The sequence below is a fragment of the Rhipicephalus sanguineus genome, chromosome 4 (assembly GCF_013339695.2).
Source record: "Rhipicephalus sanguineus isolate Rsan-2018 chromosome 4, BIME_Rsan_1.4, whole genome shotgun sequence".
Taxonomy (NCBI): domain Eukaryota; kingdom Metazoa; phylum Arthropoda; class Arachnida; order Ixodida; family Ixodidae; genus Rhipicephalus; species Rhipicephalus sanguineus.
The window spans coordinates 5,247,235-5,266,417 of NC_051179.1; the positions used below are offsets into that span (position 1 = coordinate 5,247,235).

Genomic DNA, 19,183 nt, shown 5'->3' on the forward strand with positions numbered 1-19,183 from the left:
ATTTCGCCGGACCCACACAAGCTTGCCGCTGTCAAGAGCATGGAACCTCCTGTAGACGTCAGTGGCGTTCGCAGACTATTGGGCATGGTAAACCACGTGGGACGGTTCTTACCCCATCTGTCAGAGGTGACGGCACCCATTCGAGGACTGCTCAACAAAAGAAGTGACTGGGTGTGGGGACTGGCCCAGCAGGTCGCCTTCCAAAAGTTAAAAGACATGATGTCGTCCAACATCTGCATGGCTAACTACCACACACTGTACCCGACCATCGCATCTGCAGATTCCAGTTCGTTTGGCTTAGGTGCTGTTTTGCTACAAGACCAACCGAGCGGAGAGCGCAGAGCCGTGGCTTACACATCACGCTCCCTCACACCAACAGAGCAAAGGTACAGCCAAACGGAAAGGAGGGCTTGGCAGCTGCATTGGCTGTCAAGCGGTTTGACGAGTATGTCCGGGGCTTACACTTCACCATCAAGACCGATCACTTACCGCTCATGTTCTTGCTTGGTTCCATGGATGTCGATGCTTTACCACCAAGGATCCAAAGGTTTCGACTGAAACTCATGAGGTACCAGTACACGGTATTGTACGTTCCAGGGAAGGTGCTGGCAATGGCTGATACGCTCGCAAGAGCCCCATCACATCAGCGTCTCCAGCAGAAGAAAACCAAGAAGAGTTGTACGTCAGTGAGGTCGTCGGCAACATCGCGGAAGGTGCACCAGTCAGCCTTAAAGCGGTTCGTCAGCACCAGTTGATGGATGGCGAGTACGTTACCCTCGCGAAGTACTGCAGACAAGGTTGGCCTCGAAAAAACAGAGTTCCTTCGAACCTCTCGAAGTATTGGAAGTACCAAGGGGAGATGACATTGTGCAATGGACTGCTCCTTAAAGGAGGGCGTCTGATGATTCCGGAGGCTCTGCAGAGGGACGTGTTGGATTCACTTCACAAGGGTGATCAGGGTGTGAACCGATGCAAGGCATGTGCGCGTGATGCTGTTTGGTGGCCTCATATAGGCAAACATATCTTGTCTATGGTGGAATTGTGTGAACGTTGTGCAACTACCAGGGTCCAGCGTGCCGAGCCTCTCCTACCGACACCTTCAATGGAGTACTCATGGCAACAGGTGGGTGCAGATTTGCTCTAATTGGAGGGAGAAAATTTTCTGCTGCTCGTGGACTACTATTCACGCTATCCAGAGGTTATCACGCTATGCAACACTTCCAGCCAAGCGGTGATATCGGCTAACAAGGGTGTCATGGCTCGATTCGGCATACCAGAAGTGCTTCGAAGTGATAATGGCCCCCAGTTCTCATCACACGAGTTCTCAAGTTTTGCCCAGAGCTATGGGTTTAGACACATCACTAGTAGTCCTGGTTATCCTCAATCGAATGGTGCGGTGGAATGGGCTGTTAAGACTGTGAAGGATCTTTTCCACAAGAGCAACAACCGGTTCCTGGCACTGCTGGCGTATCGTGACACACCAGGTGTCACAGGGTACAGCCCGTCCCAATTTCTCATGGGGCGACGGTTACGGACACGCATTCCCAGGGACCCGGCCAAGCTGTCACCGGACCTACCACGACCAGATGTCATCTTTCAAAAGGACGCCGTGGCTAAGGAAAGGCAAACTCGGGACTTTAACCGTCGGCATCAGGCGAGAGAGCTCCAGGGCCTCTCTTCAGGAGACGAAGTGTGGGTAACTGATGCTGAGTGCCGGGCCCAAGTTCTTAGCCGGGGCCAGCGTCCACGATCCTACATCGTGGAAACTCCCAGCGGAGTTATACAACGAAACGGACGGCATCTCGTGCCTTATTCTGCAGATCTCAGTGCATCATCCCCAGTCTCCCTTCCGAGCCTGGGCCCAAACCAGGAGCACAGACTCAGCTAGGAGGAACCATCACATGGCCAGCACGATACGAGTACCGGCGCAGACCCTGACAGCATCCCCCACCAGGTTACCAGGTCTGGGAGGCGTGTGGTCAGACCCAAAAGACTGAATTTGTAGATCCTGCAAGGGGAGATGTAGTGTTGTATTTTTTTTATATTAATCCTAGGTGGCGTCACTTACCCTAACACACTAACAGACAGCACCACTAAGGGGTTACAGGTGTATATATATATGGTATCAATAAACATGGACAGGCAGTTAGTCGCCGGCCCAGCCGAACGTCGTGTCATCATATCGTTACTCTCGACAGGTATGTTGTTTGGCGCTTTGCGCAGGAACATACCGTAATATCCCAAGCTCCCCCTTATTTATTCGAGAGGTTTGAAATATGCGCCAATGACAAAGCAAGCACCCCCAACTGTTTCATCCACTGTTTTGCAAACAGTGAATGAATGTGTACTCAATAAAGCACTTCACAGAAGGATGGGCGTATATTTTTTATTCTTAGGGGCTCTTCCTCCGCCATCTTGAATTTTGATTCACAACCGAGCAAACCCTCCAGATATTGTCAGATTATCTTTCGCCGTAGGGAGGGGGGGTGCACATGCTCGCGATTTCACAGTAGTTGTTATGTAGCCTGCGTACCATGTTGCCATACATCAGTCGAAAGTGAGCGCTGACATCGCTCCTCTTCCTTCCCCTTTTTTCCTCATTTCTGCGCTAAGTGAGCTTAGCTTTTTGGTCAATACTAGCAGCTTACTCCTTTAGCAGACGCGGCCACTGCAGCCAGCGAAGTGACTTTCCATGACATCAATGCAAACTTTCACGATGAGAGCCAAACCCGCACAGGAATAAGCCTTCTAGAGATAAGCACTTGGGCACAGGCGACCATGCCCTGTATGAAGCCACAGATGTGCAGACCTCCTCTGACATCCACGTCTATGCGCCACAATGAACGTCCAGCAGGGTGATGCCCTTTGAATCGCGCCCTTTGACCCTTTGTGCCGTTTCACGGGGGACAGTGAACAAGGCTGCGGCATGCTGAAGTGCACCAGAAATATGCATACCACGGTAAGTTGTGTATATAAATTGCTTGCCGTTAGTATGCTGGAGGATGCATGCGTTTGTGGCCGAGTGGTCTAACAAGTTGTGCTGCAGAGTGATGAGTTGCTGGTTCAAATCCTCAATTGTGCACTTTTTGTGGGTTTTACACACACACACACACGCACGCACGCACGCACACACACACACACACACACACACACACACACACACACACACACACACACACACACACACACACACACACACACACACACACACACACACCTATACATATATAGAACACAATGACAATGGCAGAAACCCGCTCGTTGTCCGGTGCGCGACCCACGAAGCATAGCCGCAGAACATCTGCGCGTCCCCAGGAGCAGGGTCTTGCTGATGTGAGCTGGTCGCCCTCCTGGTCACGCCTCCCAGGTCACAGTGCGTTGCTGCGAAGGCTGGGGTACAATTCCAGGAGCTGTGCTGGCGGACCTCAGGCGAACGCCTTGCCTCGACCACCGCTCGTCCGCGCCTCTCCCCGTTCCAAGCGCGCACTCACATCACACCCATAGCACCTATCACTTCACCACACATCACGGCTATTTCACTAAACGTCACATCACATGTGTCATGATTATACTGACATGGGCAGAAAACAAAGAGCAGAAGAGGAAGAAGTAACATAAAAGAACGTGTTCCAGTTGAAGAAATATAGGAGAAAGAAAGAAAAAGAAGAATACATATTGAAGACGGAATTAAGAAAAAAACCTGAGGAAGAAGAAGCAAGAGAGGGGCACGAGAGGCGACGTGACGTGGCCGGGAGAAGACAGAGTGCGCTTGGAACGAGAAGAGGCGTGGGCGAGCGGTAGCGGCGGCATGACGTGCGACCCGAGACAGCTAGCAGTGCACCTGGCAAGGACGTACCTCAGCCTTCGCAGCAATGTCCTGCGAGCTGCGGGAGCACGGCCAGGAGTAGAGCTCGGGCACAACGACATCATCCCCATGAGGACATGCCAGGCTTCCTACGGCTACGCCCCGTAGGCCTCGCACCAGAGTGGACGAGCTGTACAGCCGCTGCGGAGAGCTGACTTCGACGTCGTTCCTGAGCTACATCGGCGGTACAGCTGACAGACGTACACCAGCGACGCTGCGAACATCGCTGATGCGACAAGCCGTACGACGTGACCCCGAAGCAGCAGCTACGTCAAGGCAACGCACTTGTGACGAACTGTAAATATGACTATTAGTTTTTTGTACATGGTTGCTTAAGGGAGTTTTATAGCTGTTTTGCATGCCTTTTTTGATACTGGGGTTCTTCATATTTATGTGTTTTTTCAGTGGTAAAAATTTTTCGTGCTCCACAATGTTCCTGTGTCGTGCTTTTCCATCTATAGAGGCCATGACACACACACACCTATACATATATGCATACCTGCCAACCTCACAGCATGAAAATTCGGGAGACCGCAGCGAGGGGGGGGAGTGTTTTTTTTTCTTTTTGCATAGCGGAAATTACTGAGACTGGAGACTGACATCAGAAAGGAGTAAGGAAGTTTGTTTTAAGCTGCTTGAACCAAACTTCTTTACTTGCGAAGGCACCAAGGCAGTCCACAGGCGCACGTGGTACAGAATCCATACTTGTCACCTTTCCGCGAAGTCACAAAGCACGGAAACCCAGCTGTGTATGAGTCCAGAAACACTTGCAAGTATTTTGATTTTGACGCCGTCATTGACCTTCTAACTGAACTCTGGAAACACGCAACCCCCACGGCAGACAGCGTAGCGTACAAAATGCAGGGGCCAAGATGGAGACGCAAAAGTTCTGGCTAGGCTCAATGGAAACGATTGCCGCAAATAAACTGAACGGCGGCCGGAGCGGCAAGATTGCGACACGCGGCGCTGTTTCTCCCAAGCACGCCGATATCGAGAGTGCAAAGCACAATGCGGGCCGCTTGCCGCCGGTCTGCCGGCCACCCCTCCTTTGGAAAATGGAACGTGCTCGACAGTCTCGCCGTCTAGTTATCGGAGCGCTTGTGCAGCGCCGCGGCTCCGGCCGCCGTGCACTTTTGGCAATCTTTTTCTGTTGAGACTGTACCTTTTCCCTCGCCTTCTTTTGGTACGGTGACGAGCGCTTCTCATGGCCAGCCGGCCAGCCTTCGCCCAGATGCGCAGTGCCTAGAATGTACTCAGTGGCACTTTACGATATGGTTACAATGAAATAGAAGTGTGGTGGCGAGTGCTCTTCCGCAGCACCGCCACAGCAGGAAAGGTTGACGTACGTGCATAATTTTAAAAAAAGAGAGAAAAAAAAACCGCCTCTGCTGTGGTGGCCACTTTTCGGATGATTCGAGATAACATTCGTACAATCGGGAGATTAGGTCACAATTCGGGAGTCTCCCGAACAATTCGGGAGAGTTGGCAGGTATGTATATGGAACACAATGGCAATGGCAGAAACCCGCTGAGCGTGTCAGTATCATTGCTATCCCAATAAAATTGAGGATTGCATGAGAAGTAGATAGACAGAATTCAACAAACATGGATTGCGAATACGGTGGTAGGTACAATATGCATGGCAAGAGGGCAATGGGCTTTCCCACAGTGTAACAGGTAATGGCAAACTCGTGTATGTGACCCATGTGTTGCTCTTCTCACGCTTTGGTGTCATACTTTTGATGGCAGTTGACAAAATTTGAAATACCTAAATTACTGAAACACCCAAGCCTTCTTTAACCGTGTAATGCCCAACACATAACTTATATGATACGCAGAGTTCTATGCCCTAGGATAATTTAAGTATGGAAAATTTAAGGGGCACTAAAGTTATGTGCTCAAAACTGGGAAATTGTTCTTTTGAGAGCTATACTGTTAATTTCATGATCGCAGGTTCCTTATTAGAAGTTCCATTCTGTTTATGAATCCTCTCTGTACATCAGTGGCACCATGGCTGGTGGTGCATGTCTGGACCCACCCCTGCTTTACTGCTGCACTGGCTGGAAAGCACATTGTGTGACTGTAGTTTGGCAGTAAACAGAAGGTTAGCGCTGAATAATTGAGTTTTAAGAAGAGTAACTGCATTAGGTCACTTTTCATGAACACTGGCTGGCACCGGGCAATCATACGAGACGTATGTCACAATGTAATGGCTAACATGCAGTGCCCTCGCGCGGCGCTGTTGCTTTGTGTGTTGTGGCGTCACGCCTGAGAGTGAAAGATGGGGACACAGGAAAATAAAGAGTCAAGTTTGTTTTGGGCTCTCGTAGCGCTATGTCTTATTTTTGCTATCTAGTCTCCGGCTATCTCCCGGCCATCTGCGCATGTATCAACTGGCGACGAAGATAAAAAAGAATGTTCTCGTGAGTTCCTGCCGCTGCACCATCCGTCCAAATGCCAAATTTCGGCAATCTTGAGCCTTTCGAGGGAGGAGGCGATGACTGGCCCTGCTACGTGGACCGGCTGAAGGCATTCTTCACGGCGAATGACATCGCTGAAGACAAGTGAACAGCCGTCTTCATCAGCTGCTGCGGGCAGCAAACGTATGCGTTGCTTCGCAATTTGGTCAAGCCTGACCAGCCAAGTGACACGACGTTGGACGAGATTCTGTTGGTGCTAGGAAACCACTACTGCCCGAAGCCTTCTGCTGTTGTGCAGCGGTTCCGTTTCAATTCGTGCGTTCGCGCTGAAGGAGAGTCCGTCAGCAACTTCATTGCAGCGCTGAAGAGCCTTTCCGAGCACTGCAACTTCGGTAAAGAGCTTGAAAACATGCTCCGCGACCGCGTCGTGTGTGGCATCAACAACGCAGACGTCCAAACAAGATTGCTGGAAAAAGCGGACCTGACTTTCGAAGACGCAGTGCAGACCGCCCTAGCAATGGAAGCAGCAAAGAAGGATGCAGGGGAGATAGCGCAAGCTCATGCTAGCACCTTCTTTTCCACCCTCCGCGTCTCGGCAGCGCCGGTGGGCGTGTCCTGTTATCGCTGCGGGTATGCACACCTGGCGTCCGCTTGCTGGCATGTGAAGGCCGTCTGCAGTTACTGCCACAAACGCGGCCACTTGGCGAAAGTTTGCAATACGAAACGAAAAGACGAGCAATCACAGAGTGACGGGTCTCCCAGGCCGCGTTCGTTCGCGGGCCGAAGTTCACTGTCGGTGAGCAACCGTCATCGCGTAAATACTGTCCAGGATGAAGCCTCCGCTACAGCTTCGCCCGCCGAAGTTTTCGACATGTGGTTAGTTAACTACACCAAGGCGCCTCCACCTTTTACCGTCAGTGTTGAAGTTTGCGGCAAGCCGCTCCGCATGGAAGTGGACACGAGGGCGAGCGTCTCAGTCATTGCCAAGTCGCGTTTGCTACAGCTTCTACCTTCAATTCCGGTGCAGCCGTCTCAAGTATTTCTGCGAAGCTATTCCGGGGATTTAAAGAAGGTACAAGGCAAAGCTGATGTCCATGTAAAGTTTCATGGCAAGGAGGCTCACCTACCGATTTTTCTGGCCGGAAACGAATCACCCACTCTGCTCGGACGCAACTGGATGCAAGAATTGGGCATCGGCGTCTCCGACGTTGAAGTGAGCATTCATGCACTTGCTGATGTGAAACACGTAGTGCAAGATTACACTGAAGTGTTTGAAGAAGGTTTGGGTACGTTCAAGGGTGCGACAGCTTCACTACATGTACCTTCAGATGCTCCACCACGGTTCTTCAAGCCACGCCCACTGCCGTATGCTTTGACAGACGGAGTCACGCAAGAAATTCAGCGATTAATAAGAGATTCCATCATTGTTCCGGTGAAGACAGCTAGGTGGGCTGCCCCAATTGTTCCCGTGACAAAAAGGGATGGGCGCATCAGAATCTGTGGGGACTTTGGTGTCACCATTAACCCAGTCGCGACGGTGGAACGCTACCCTATTCCAAGAATTGAGGACTTGTGGACTGTGCTGGCTGGAGGTGAGAAATTTACAAAGTTGGACTTGCGTGACGCATACCAGCAAGTCGTCCTGGATGAGGCCTCTAGAGAGTACGTCACGATTTCGACGCACATGGGGTTGTTTCAATACACCCGCTTACCTTTTGGGGTCTCATCTGCTCCAGCTATTTTTCAACGCGAGATGGAGAACTTGCTCAGGGGTCTACCACATGTAGTGGTCTATTTTGACGACATTCTCATAAATGGTGCAAATGATGCCGAGCACTGTCGCAACCTCCGTGCAGTACTAGGCAAACTTCAAGAATCTGGCCTCAAGTTGAAACTCGAGAAGTGCCACTTCTTCATACCCCAAGTTGAGTATCTCAGGCACATTATCAGTAAGGAAGGCCTCTCTCCGAACATGGACAAGGTGTCTGCCATTCTGCACGCTCCTGTGCCACAAGATGTGAAGGAACTTCAAAGCTTCTTGGGACTCGTCAACTTCTATCGGCGTTTCTTGCCCAACCTTTCTGCAATTCTCCGTCCGTTGCACTTGCTTCTTGGTGATGGAAATAAGTGGCAGTGGGGAAAGGACCAGCAAGATGCTTTCACTGCCTGCAAGCATCTGGTGACTTCAGCTCCAGTTCTTGTACATTTCCGCCCAGACAGGCCTGTATGTCTCAGCTGTGATGCATCACCTTACGGTATAGGCGCAGTTTTGGTGCACAAAGATGCTGATGGCCGAGAACGTCCAATTGCTTTTGCTTCTAGAAGTTTATCAAAAGCAGAGCAAAACTATAGTCAACTTGACAAGGAAGCACTGGCCTTGGTGTTTGGCGTGGATTGGTTCCACCAGTACTTGTGGGGCATACCGTTTGAAGCACACACTGACCACAAGCCACTTCTTGGACTTCTGGGTGCCAACAAGCCTGTTCCTGTGCAGGCTTCGCCAAGAGTGGTCAGATGGGCCTTGAAGCTCTCCGCGTACAATTACAAACTTGTCTACAAACCTGGCAAAGAGCTCGGGCATGCCGATGCGCTTAGTAGACTGCCGCTGCCCAACGATTGCACTGCATTTCCTCGCCCTGCTGAGATCTTCATGCTGGAGGAGGCATATCCACAACTCCTCTCACCAGCTGTTGTAGCGCAAGCCACAAGAGACGATCCGGTATTGAGCCATGTTGTCCTATTGTGTTGAAAGGAGAAAGCCTCCCAGCGGGACCAGAGTGGAAACCCTTCAGTGCCAGAAGTGCGGAACTCAGCCTCCATGAAGGCTGTCTACTATGGGGATCAAGAGTCGTGATTCCGAAAAAATTGCTGGCCCAGGTACTTGGTGTGCTTCATGCCAGCCACCCGGGTATTGAGAAGAGCAAGATGATCGCCAGGAGCCATGTCTGGTGGCCAGGCATTGACAATGACATCGCAAACGGTGTGAAGAGCTGCGCTACGTGCCAGGCTCAACATAGAGCTGCCCAGCCAGTGCAGCAGACACCCTGGCCTTTTCCGCAGCGACCCTGGTCTAGGCTTCACATTGATTTCGGGGGACCATTTCTAGGGCATACCTTCTTGGTTATAGTGGACGCCTTCTCGAAATGGATAGAAGTCTTCCCTGTGTCTTCCACATCAGCAGACGCTACCATTTCCGCCTTGAGAATGGCATTCGCCCAGCACGGCATCCCTGACATCATAGTTTCGGACAATGGTCCTGCTTTTACCAGTGCACAGTACCTGGACTTCTTGACTCGAAATGGAATACGTCGCATGCTGGTACCGCCGTATCACCCTGCGTTTAACGGTGCCGCAGAGCGAGCAGTACAGACTGTCAAAAACAAACTCAAGAAATCTGGGTCGGGCAACTTCCAAACACAACTGTCCCGGTTCTTATTCCACTACAGGACTACACCTCACGAAGTAACGCGTCGGCCACCGTGCGAACTCCTCACAGGGAGAGCCTTCAAGACACCGTTGGATGTCTTGCGGCCAAGCCTGCAGACGTCGGTACTTGTAAGGCAACTTAAGCAGAAGTTGTATGCCGACAGAGGATCCCGGCCAGCTCCGTCATTGCAACCAGGAGACAGCGTGTATGCGCGAAACTTTCGACAGGGAGCACCATGGGTGCGGGCCAGTGTTGTCGACGTCACCCCGCCGTCGGCCCGCGTCATTCTCGACGATAGGTCTATATGGCACCGACACGGTGACCACTTGCGTCTTGCCCAGACAGGGCCACCGGGTACATATGAAACGGATGCACTTCACCATGCTAGTGCTGCGGCCATACCACAATGGGAACAGCCTCCTCTCCGTGAATCAACTGTTCCGGACATGCCGGAGCAAGAGGCTGTCGAGCCGTCTACAAGTTCGCCTGAGAGGGGCTGTGCCATAAACACACATTACTGCAAGCAACAGTGGTGTTCATGTGGGGAGTGACTCTTCCGTGGCTGCGCCTTGCACACCAGTGTTGCGACGCAGCAACAGGTCGAGGAAACCAGTGCTTAGGTACTCCCCGTAGTTATTCTTCTTAAGAGGGGAGGAGTGTCACAATGTAATGGCTAACATGCAGTGCCCTCGCGCGGTGCTGTTGCTTTGTGTGTTGTGGCGTCACGCCTGAGGGTGAAAGATGGGGACGCGGGAAAATAAAGAGTCAGTTTGTTTTGGGCTCTCGTAGCGCTATGTCTTATTTTTGCTATCTAGTCTCCGGCTATCTCCCGGCCATCTGCGCATGTATCAACGTATCAACGAGGTTTTACTGTAATTGTCCAGAAATGATTGATAACGATTTTAAACACTGGTGAAGGTAATGATGATGCTTCGTCGTTGGAGTTGTTTCACGGAGCAATTCTGTAAAGAACATCTGTGGGCAAAAGACAGCTACTCTTTCCAGGACCTTTTGATGAGCCAAAGCAGCTTCATATGAGAGAAGGTCTATATCATACCTGTTCAGCCTGCATCCGCTGCTGCAGTGTCTCAATGTAGTGCTCCACAGCCAAGTAAACAAACTTGTATTGCGCCTCAGTCTGCACCATGCCCGACCTCTGCATGCGCACCATCTGAATCGTTCGCTGAATGTCGATCTCGCAGCTCAGCCCTGGCGCAAGGAAAAAAATGCGTTATCAACGTACAAAATGGCCACGTCAAGCTTGGCAGACTGGCTAAATACAGCAAAGTCATGCTTTTTCATCATCGCCACAGCTCACTTTATGTCCCCTGCAAGATGAATGCCACTTCCAACGATCTTTAAATCACTTCCGGCTGATTCCATTCTATGCCTCCAACAAACTTGTCAATTTCATCACCCCACCCAACCTCAACCATGCTTCCTGTCTCTTGGAGTCCATTCCGTTGCTCTAAAAACTACATGACCTGTCAAGGTACATTTTTTTCTCTTAATGTTAACTAGGATACTGGCTACTGAGATCCACTCTTCCTGTTATTTCTTGTTCGATTACACACTGTATGGTTCTTAACTTCTTGAGCTTTGTAATTCGCCTAGTTTCTGCCCCATATGCAAAGACTGGCAAAATGGAGCAGCAGTACACTCTAGAGGCAGGGGCTGGTCATGAGTTGGCAAGGCCCACTCTATGTGCACCAGGCAGCTTTACCTTGTTATTCAGTGCTTCCTCGTTTGTAACTGACCTCGAAGGTGAGATGGCTGAACTGAACTGGGCGCAGTTTTTGGAGCACTTGACATGTCATCCTAGGAGCTTGAAAGAACAAGTTTTGAGCAAATCGGGGGGACAAGTACATATTTTAATTGTCTTAGAATACACCTGAAACAGCCTTTGGAGAAAGTTTTTTTAACAGATGATCGCCAAGTATGAACTACACTACCTTTTTAGATACCCCGCAAACTATCTAGCCTGCGAAACAAACATACAAAATAACTGAAACAAGGTTCTGGAAAGTAGTTCACCTCAAAGAATGCCTATGGACACGCGCAGCCACAGTGTTAGCACTGCCCACGTTGGCCTGTTCTCTTTTCTTTAATGCGGAAGCCATCACCATTGATGTAGAACTTCCGATAATATGCAGAATTGCGATTCCCCACCATGCCGCTCTGTGACTCATGGAAAGCGCATGCCGACCATACATTGCATGCTTCAGGCATCGCTCAGTGTAAGCAGTGTGTTCACGTAAAGGAAGCGCCGGACGTACAGAGGCCTGCTTTATTTTTTTTTTGCAAAGAAAGAAAGAAGAAAAGGAGACATGCACAGTGAAACAGCCATCGACTGATAAACCGGCCTTAAAGCTGAGCCTAAATGCTCATGGAGCCCACAGCCAGCACGAAGCAACGCTTCTTACGCATATCAAATTGCTCGTTGCGCGTTTTGATTACAAAACTGAGCAGTGGCAAATCACCGTGTATGAAAACTGTGCCACGTGATCGCTGACGTGCCATGAGCCACGAATAAAGCAACGAGGTGACCGTTAAATCGTACAAGTTTCATGGCGTGCACTAGACGACGAGTCTTTAGTGCTGTTACAACGTGGGTCTCTTGCTACCCGCAGATACCCGATGTGCGGATGCGGCGTTGATGGCTTCGTTAAAAGCAAAATGCAATGCAAATTTGCTTGTCTAAATAAATAAATTAGATGCTAATGGGGGCAAAATGGGAGCAGGTTGCATTGGTTCTGGCCGATTGCCTAAGATGTCCTTCAAAGAACCCCTGGGTTCCGTGGAACCCAGTTTGAGAACACATGTGCTAGAGCATCGCAGAGATGCGTCGCATGCAGAACGATAGTTGATGCTGTGTTGACGCAACAAGGTACTCGCCCATGAAAAACGTGCGTGTAGGTGACCCCACACAGAAGCGTCGACGCAAAAACCGCAGTGAACGGAGGAGCACGCTCCGTGCAACAAACAACCTGAGAGTCAACCCCGCTATGCATGCCACTTGGTAGTTTTCGCTTAGCAACAGTAGCGTCAGAACGCACAGCCTTGCTAGTAGAAGCAGCTCGCTCGAGGCATGGCGGCACGTTTTTGTGGGGTCATGCACATTTACAACAGTCCAGAGTAGATTATGGCAGCACCATGGGAGCCTTCATTAGAAATGTGCATAGAAGAAACATGCTTGGGTGCGTCTGTGTGTTCTGCGAACGTCTTATTTTCTTGGTATTCTTGGCGCTGCTTGGAAAATCATGTTGTCAACTCTGCCTTTTTTTCCCACTGAAGCTCAAGTGAGCATCAAAATTCTTGTTTTTGTGGCTGACAGCTGGAGCAGTCCGGCGCAATTTTCGCTATTTTTATGCTTTTGGAGCAGCTTGGCACAGGAAAACGAAATAGCATCAAAAATGCGCAATAGGCGCAGCTCTCTCACCCCTGTGACCTACACTATCTCTAGCTTGTTTTAGTCAATTGTCTCTTCATTGTAATGACTGCAGTTGCCGGTCATCTTTGACATTCCTGTCAAAATACCATGACAAATGCACGCAGCTCAATTCTGAAGGTTATTGTAAAGGGCACGGGAGTGCCAAGTGCATACGTAACTCTAGCCAGATGGATGGATGGATGCTATGGGTGTCCCCTTTATAACGGGGTTTTTTAAGTTGGCGTAATGCCTTGTCTACTACGATTAAATCAATCGAGAAAAACAAAAACAAATTCACAGCTCAGTTCTTTGCCCCTTGCAGCAGAATGTCCTTACTTTTCCCACTGTTTATTTTTGTCCTTTCTCTCGTGGGCTTGTTCGTGGGCGTGTTCAGCTTTCCTATGTTGCCCCTAAAACCCAAGGCTTCCTGTAGGCTCGTGCCCAAACCTGGGTGGATATCTCCACATTCAATCAGTACATGCTCCATCATTTCCTTATCATCCCCACAGCATGTGCATTGTTCTTCTTCTTTACTGAATCTCGCTTTATAACTATGCATTCTAAGGCAACCCAACCTCGCTTCAAACAGTAAAGCACTTCCCCTCGAATTATCATAAAATGCCTCCCTCCTTATTTCCTTTTTTGCCCTTTCAGCAGTTACTCAGAGCCGGTTTTTTTTTCCATCGCTGCCATCCAGTAAATCCTCTCCGCTTCATTGACTTTTTGTTTAACGCTCTTTGTTGCCACATCACTTACACTGTCAGCCATATATTTACTGGCGAGCCTCTAGTTATTTTTCTCCACTGCGTGTCAATGCTCACGTGACACCACAGACAGGTTCCCTGCGCTGGGTACCTCAACATGGCGGCCACCGTGACTTTTCACCTCATTAGAGAGTGTCAGTGCGGGGGAGGACACACAGTCGTTCGGTCCCCGCATTCTTTTGTGCTGTCCCTTCTTTCTTCAGTTAGCCAGCCGTGCCAAGGGAAAACACAAGGGAAGGCGAGGGGCACCAGCACTAACCTGATGTCACCGTTTCTTTCTTCGCGCATTCGAGTAAGAGTTCACGCAGCATCTCAACCGGCTAGTACAGTCAAATCCCGCTACAACAAAATTGACGGGACACGCGATAAAGTGCGTTGTCGCGGAATTTCGTTGCAGAGAAATTTCATTTATAGACCACAAATGTTAGGAAGATCTGATGATCATGACTCGTCCTTTGGTCCCGGCAAGCGCATGCATTGTCCCTTGCATTGAACTCTCGCTAACTCGGACGTACTTGGCCGCACACCGAGTGAATGTATTTTCTCGCGCATAACACGCACAAAATATACAGAAAATTTAGCCCTAAACTCGGGGTGCGGGTTATATGCGAATGTCGGTGCGCAAGTTGGCTTCACGGTAATGCAAGGAAGGCAGCTTTGCGTCAATACGCGAGTTATACACGTGGGTTATACCCAAGCAGGCTACCCTGGGGAAGTGTGCCGAGCGCGTAGCACTGCGAAGGAGCGTGCCAAAAGAGGCTAACTGAAAACAAAGTGCCGAAGCTCCGCACTACCACAGTCAGCGAGAGAAAGGAAAGTCGAAACGCTTCGTGCCGTTTTACGACTTTACTGCCATTAATCTTTCTTCCGATGTGTCAGCTGCGTACTTCAGCATATTCGCTATCGATGATCGCGACGATAGCGACCGCGGTTTTCTGCGCTGCGCTTGCGGCAAACGGTAGTTCCGTTTTCAATCTGTGCGCGCTGGTCGTGCACGTGCCTTCAGAACTGTGTCGTTATCTGTGATCGCGTCTACCGCGGTTTTGACCGCAGCATTGCTTTGAGTCGGTGCACCTACGTTGGATGCGCGCGTACTTTCGTGGTCACCCATGATCGCGTTGACACGACCGCATTTGTGTTCGCAGCTGTTGCGGCAGAATGTAGTTACGCTTGGACTAGGTGTGCACTCTGGCCGCGCGTGTGCCTTCAAAACGCCGTGGATGTCATTCACGATCGCAGGGCTTGTGACGATGAGCAGTAGTTTTGGTTTGGGTGCTACGTCAAAACAATGAAGGGAGTTCTTGAACGATTCTTCCGCGGCCCGCCGAGCATCTCAATGACGAATAATTTACCGAGATGTGCGTGGGGTGGCAGAAAGCATGTCTCCGATGAAGAAACGGGTCTTGCGATGCGGCCACAGGGCTCTCGCAACGAGAAATGTTCAAGTTTCTAGCGGAATTTCTTGGCAATCCTAGGCAAGCTCCTTTTCCTTAGGTGGTGGCACTCGCGAAAACTTCGTTCAAGCAGAAATACCCAGAAAAAGTATTCGTTGTGACGAGAGAATATTCACATTGTTCTCTATGGGCAGCTGATGGGGAATCAAAAATTATTCGTTGTGGTGGAAATTTCGCTGTAGCGGTATTTGTTATAGAGGGGTTCGACTGTACTCCAAGATGGCGACCACGGTGACGTCAATGATAACTATGTATAGAAATACCGGAACATCTCCTCCGTTGTGGCGGTGGCCCGGAACGGGCAATACATTTAAGTTCGGGTCTACGGGCGCCCTCTCGTCTTCAAGGTGGACTCTGGTGCCGACATTTCGGTGGTTCCGCGTACGTTTCCTGGCTGCCCAGTGTGGAGATAGGTTTGCCCTAGGCCTACCTACGAGCACGACCGTGTAGGGACGCGACGTTCTCCACTGCCGCAGTGAACAAAGACGCTACGGCCGGGTTCGTCGATTCACCGGCACGGCGCAGAAAAGGCACTCGAGGCAGGATGTCAACAAACAACACGGGTTTATTAACCCAAGATGCAGCACAGTACGACAGTCACGGGCTTGCAGGCCGTAAAGGGAACTCCGCAAGACCGATCGAGTACGCTTGCCAGCGGCGCTACGACTATCACACAAAGGGCAGCAGTTGAGCACACGAACGAGAAGCCGCCTGCTAGAGCAGCGCGTCAACCTCTCGTGCTAGCCTGGGAGCATCTCTCACGGGCCAGCCCGCGCCAGACAGAAGCGAGCTCAAGGGGGAAGGGGGTTGTCACTGGCGGCCAATGAGGACAGGCGTTGCGCAGTGACGTGAGCTAGCTTGGTGGCGTGAGCATGTGAGCATGTCGAGGCATGCCCGGACGCGTGCCCGCGCGCCGGGAAGCCAACGCATGGCTCGCACCAGACAAAGAGGCCTGGCGCTGCCGCCGTGGTCTCGCCATACCGCCGATTAATGGCGGTCCCCGGCGCTCGAGCCGCGCAGGGCCAACACACGCGCTAGCTGGGGAACGAGGCGCCAAAGGGGAGGGCGCGCTCGATTCCCACATTCCCCCCTCCTAAAGACCGAGGCCAGCCTGTGAAAGAGGCTGTCCGAGGCCAAGTGGCAAGGTCAGCTCAGCCGCAAGGGGGCTGGCAAACTGGGCTAAGTCCAAAAGGGTGGAGTCGTCTTTCCATAGGTTCGTCTTTCCATAGGTACAAGTCCATAAGTCGGCCATGGTCACACGAAAGTTCCACCGAAAGTTTCACCACAAGTTCCACCACCGGGGAGAGCCCACCGCCGGGAGAAGGTCCGCAGCCCAGGAAAAACGGGGAAGACTGCACAAGGGCGGGCAGCCAGCCCGCTTGAAGTTCGCCAGACTGGAGAGCTTGGCAGCCGGGAACGTATGAGGCGTGGCTGCCAGTTGCGTGCGGCAGCCAACCGCCGAAAGTCGCTGGGACGGGGGCCACACAGGAACGGTAGGCCGGCACAGCAGGCAGCCAGGAACGGAAGCCGGAGCGACCACGCTTGGGCCTGGGCCACAGCTTGAGTGGACGGACCAGCCGCCAGGGGCGGCTGCTGAAGCTGCCAGGTGGGTTAGGCAGGGTGGAGGTGGCTGCAGGGCAGAAGGCAGGAACCAGGCCACAGCAGGAAGGACCAGGGAACAGCAGGCCAGCTGGTCAGGAAGAGGCTGGTGGCACGGAAGAGCCAAGCGCAGGGAGACGACTGGGCGACGCAGGAGTGGACAGAAATGCCCCCGGCATAGCCGGCTTGCCGAAAAGGGTGCCTGCCTGACAGTGCTGCCCAACAAAGGGGCGCTTGCCAGGTTATGGCTTGGACAACACGTCAGAAGGTATTTTCGGCCAAGAGGGCCTTCTACCACTTCCATACGTGTGCCGCCGCACCTTAGCGCTTATTCTCCATTCACTGTCATGGTATGGAAGAAAGTCCAGCTACCTGTTAGTGGGAGAAAGGTTGCTTAAGTGCGTTTCCACAGGTTCTACCGGTGGCGTGACTTGGGGCCAGCCTTACGGTTTTCCTGCAGCTGTGTGACCGCCTCCCCCCCTCCCAAGTCGCTGCTGCGGGCAACGAAAGGGTTTGAGGGCGGCTGCATGAGCCCGGGGGGCTTGCCCGCACGAGAGTGCACGCATTGTCACACGAGGAGTGAAGAGCGTCACGTTTATGCCTGGCCAGGTAGCAGAGCGGCACAACTTTTAGAAAGTCTTACGGCCACTCGCATGTCCGGCCAACCGCGAGTCGTGGAAATAGCCGAGGGTGACTTTCCTTAGACTGCGAGGTACCCCCACCTTAAAAGACTCCTGGGGAGCTTCCTCTGGTGGGATGTGGAGCGCAGGAGAACTCCGCCGGCGACAAACAGATGCGAATCCAACGTGCCCGCAGCAATACTAGACTGCGTAAACGGCACACGGCGCCGACAGCAATACCAGACTGTCAATACGCACCCGCTCCTTGGGAGCACGGCTCTTGCAGCCCGAAACGGATTGCACTGCTGTACCTTTGGTATCTCTTCTCTGCTTAACAGGATACCGGCTGAAGTGACGTGCTCACCCGAGGCGATCGACTCAAAAGTCAATTCGCCATCGGGGTTCGCTCCTTTCGACCCATTGGAGCCAGAGGCCCCGGAGTCTACTCGATGCGATTGCTCTCGGGAGAGGCGGACAAAAGTGTCACACCGAAACGGGGGCACGCGACAAGGCGTGAGCCACGACGTTTAAACTCCCTTTCCGGTAGCGCACAACAAAGTTGTATCGCTGCAAAGTCAATGCCCAGCGCGCGAGGCGGCCCGAGGGCTCGCGCAAGCGCTTAAAGGGGTGGTGCCACCAAATTTGTGGCTTGAGCATTCTTTGCTGTAAGCGTTTCCTATAGCTCCAGGAAGCATGATGCACGCACCAAGATTCATGTATTCTCGCTAAATAACTTAATATCGCTTTTGATTTGGACAACTTTCGGTTTCGGTTTCTGGGCGCCAATGTTGGGCAGTGACGTAGAAGTGTAGGAGGCGTGGTCACGTGACCACACAAGGCTGTGATGCACATAGCCAGGAAGCGATCGAAACTCGGGGAGTGATGTAGCAACCGATGCTTTGCCGGTACTACAGTGAACTAGAATGTATTCTAGTTCATTACAGCCGGTACGTACGTTGCGGAAGTGGCGGAGGTCCGGAGGTCACTCACGTTACTACAGCAGATTTGGTGTGACGTCACTACAACTTTCGTTGCCCATCCTACAGATCTACGTCACTGTTGGCGCGCTAGCGATGGGTTTCGATCGGGAGAATGAGCATTTAGGTACACTTTGGAAGTGAATTAAAATATATTCTAAACGTTTGCTGTGTCCAACCATTCGTGTGGAATGTCCTTGCATACAGAGGAAACCCACAACAGGCTTGTTATAGCCTCGAAATTTGATGGCACCACCCCTTTAAGCCAGACGAGCGCCATGGGGTCCATTTCCTCCACCAATGGCACTCCCTTGACATAGCAGACAAGCCTCCGGCGAGCGAAATCTCGTGTGGCGTGCCGTACTTAAAGGCAGCGGTAGCCACTACGAGGGTTGCAAATGGTTGTAGGGCGCCGAAAGGGACGACCCTGTAGCCACCGCTTGGGAAGTCAATCACGATACCCGTGCGCGCGAGAAAGACGCGACCGAGAATCACGGGCAGCGAAAGACCCGGGAGATGCACAAAGCGCTGTCGGCGCGCGCGATTCTTCCAGCGCACAATCAACCGCGAAACGCCGCACGAAACAGCGGTTCTGCTCGCGAGATGGAAGGCAATGTGTTGCCTGGAG

The 19,183-nt window shown here is 51.7% G+C and overlaps 1 protein-coding gene across 4 annotated transcripts in view; it reads right to left on the reverse strand.

Moving 5' to 3' along the window:
* LOC119389320 (tyrosine-protein phosphatase non-receptor type 11) overlaps positions 1–19,183 on the reverse strand; it is a 344,133-nt gene that overhangs the window by 104,709 nt on the left and 220,241 nt on the right. For all 4 annotated transcript variants that reach the window (XM_037656526.2, XM_037656524.2, XM_037656522.2 and 1 more), the window contains one exon: positions 10,769–10,920. In XM_037656526.2, the coding sequence (XP_037512454.1) occupies positions 10,769–10,920 (152 nt within the window). The remainder of the gene's footprint in view (positions 1–10,768; positions 10,921–19,183) is intronic.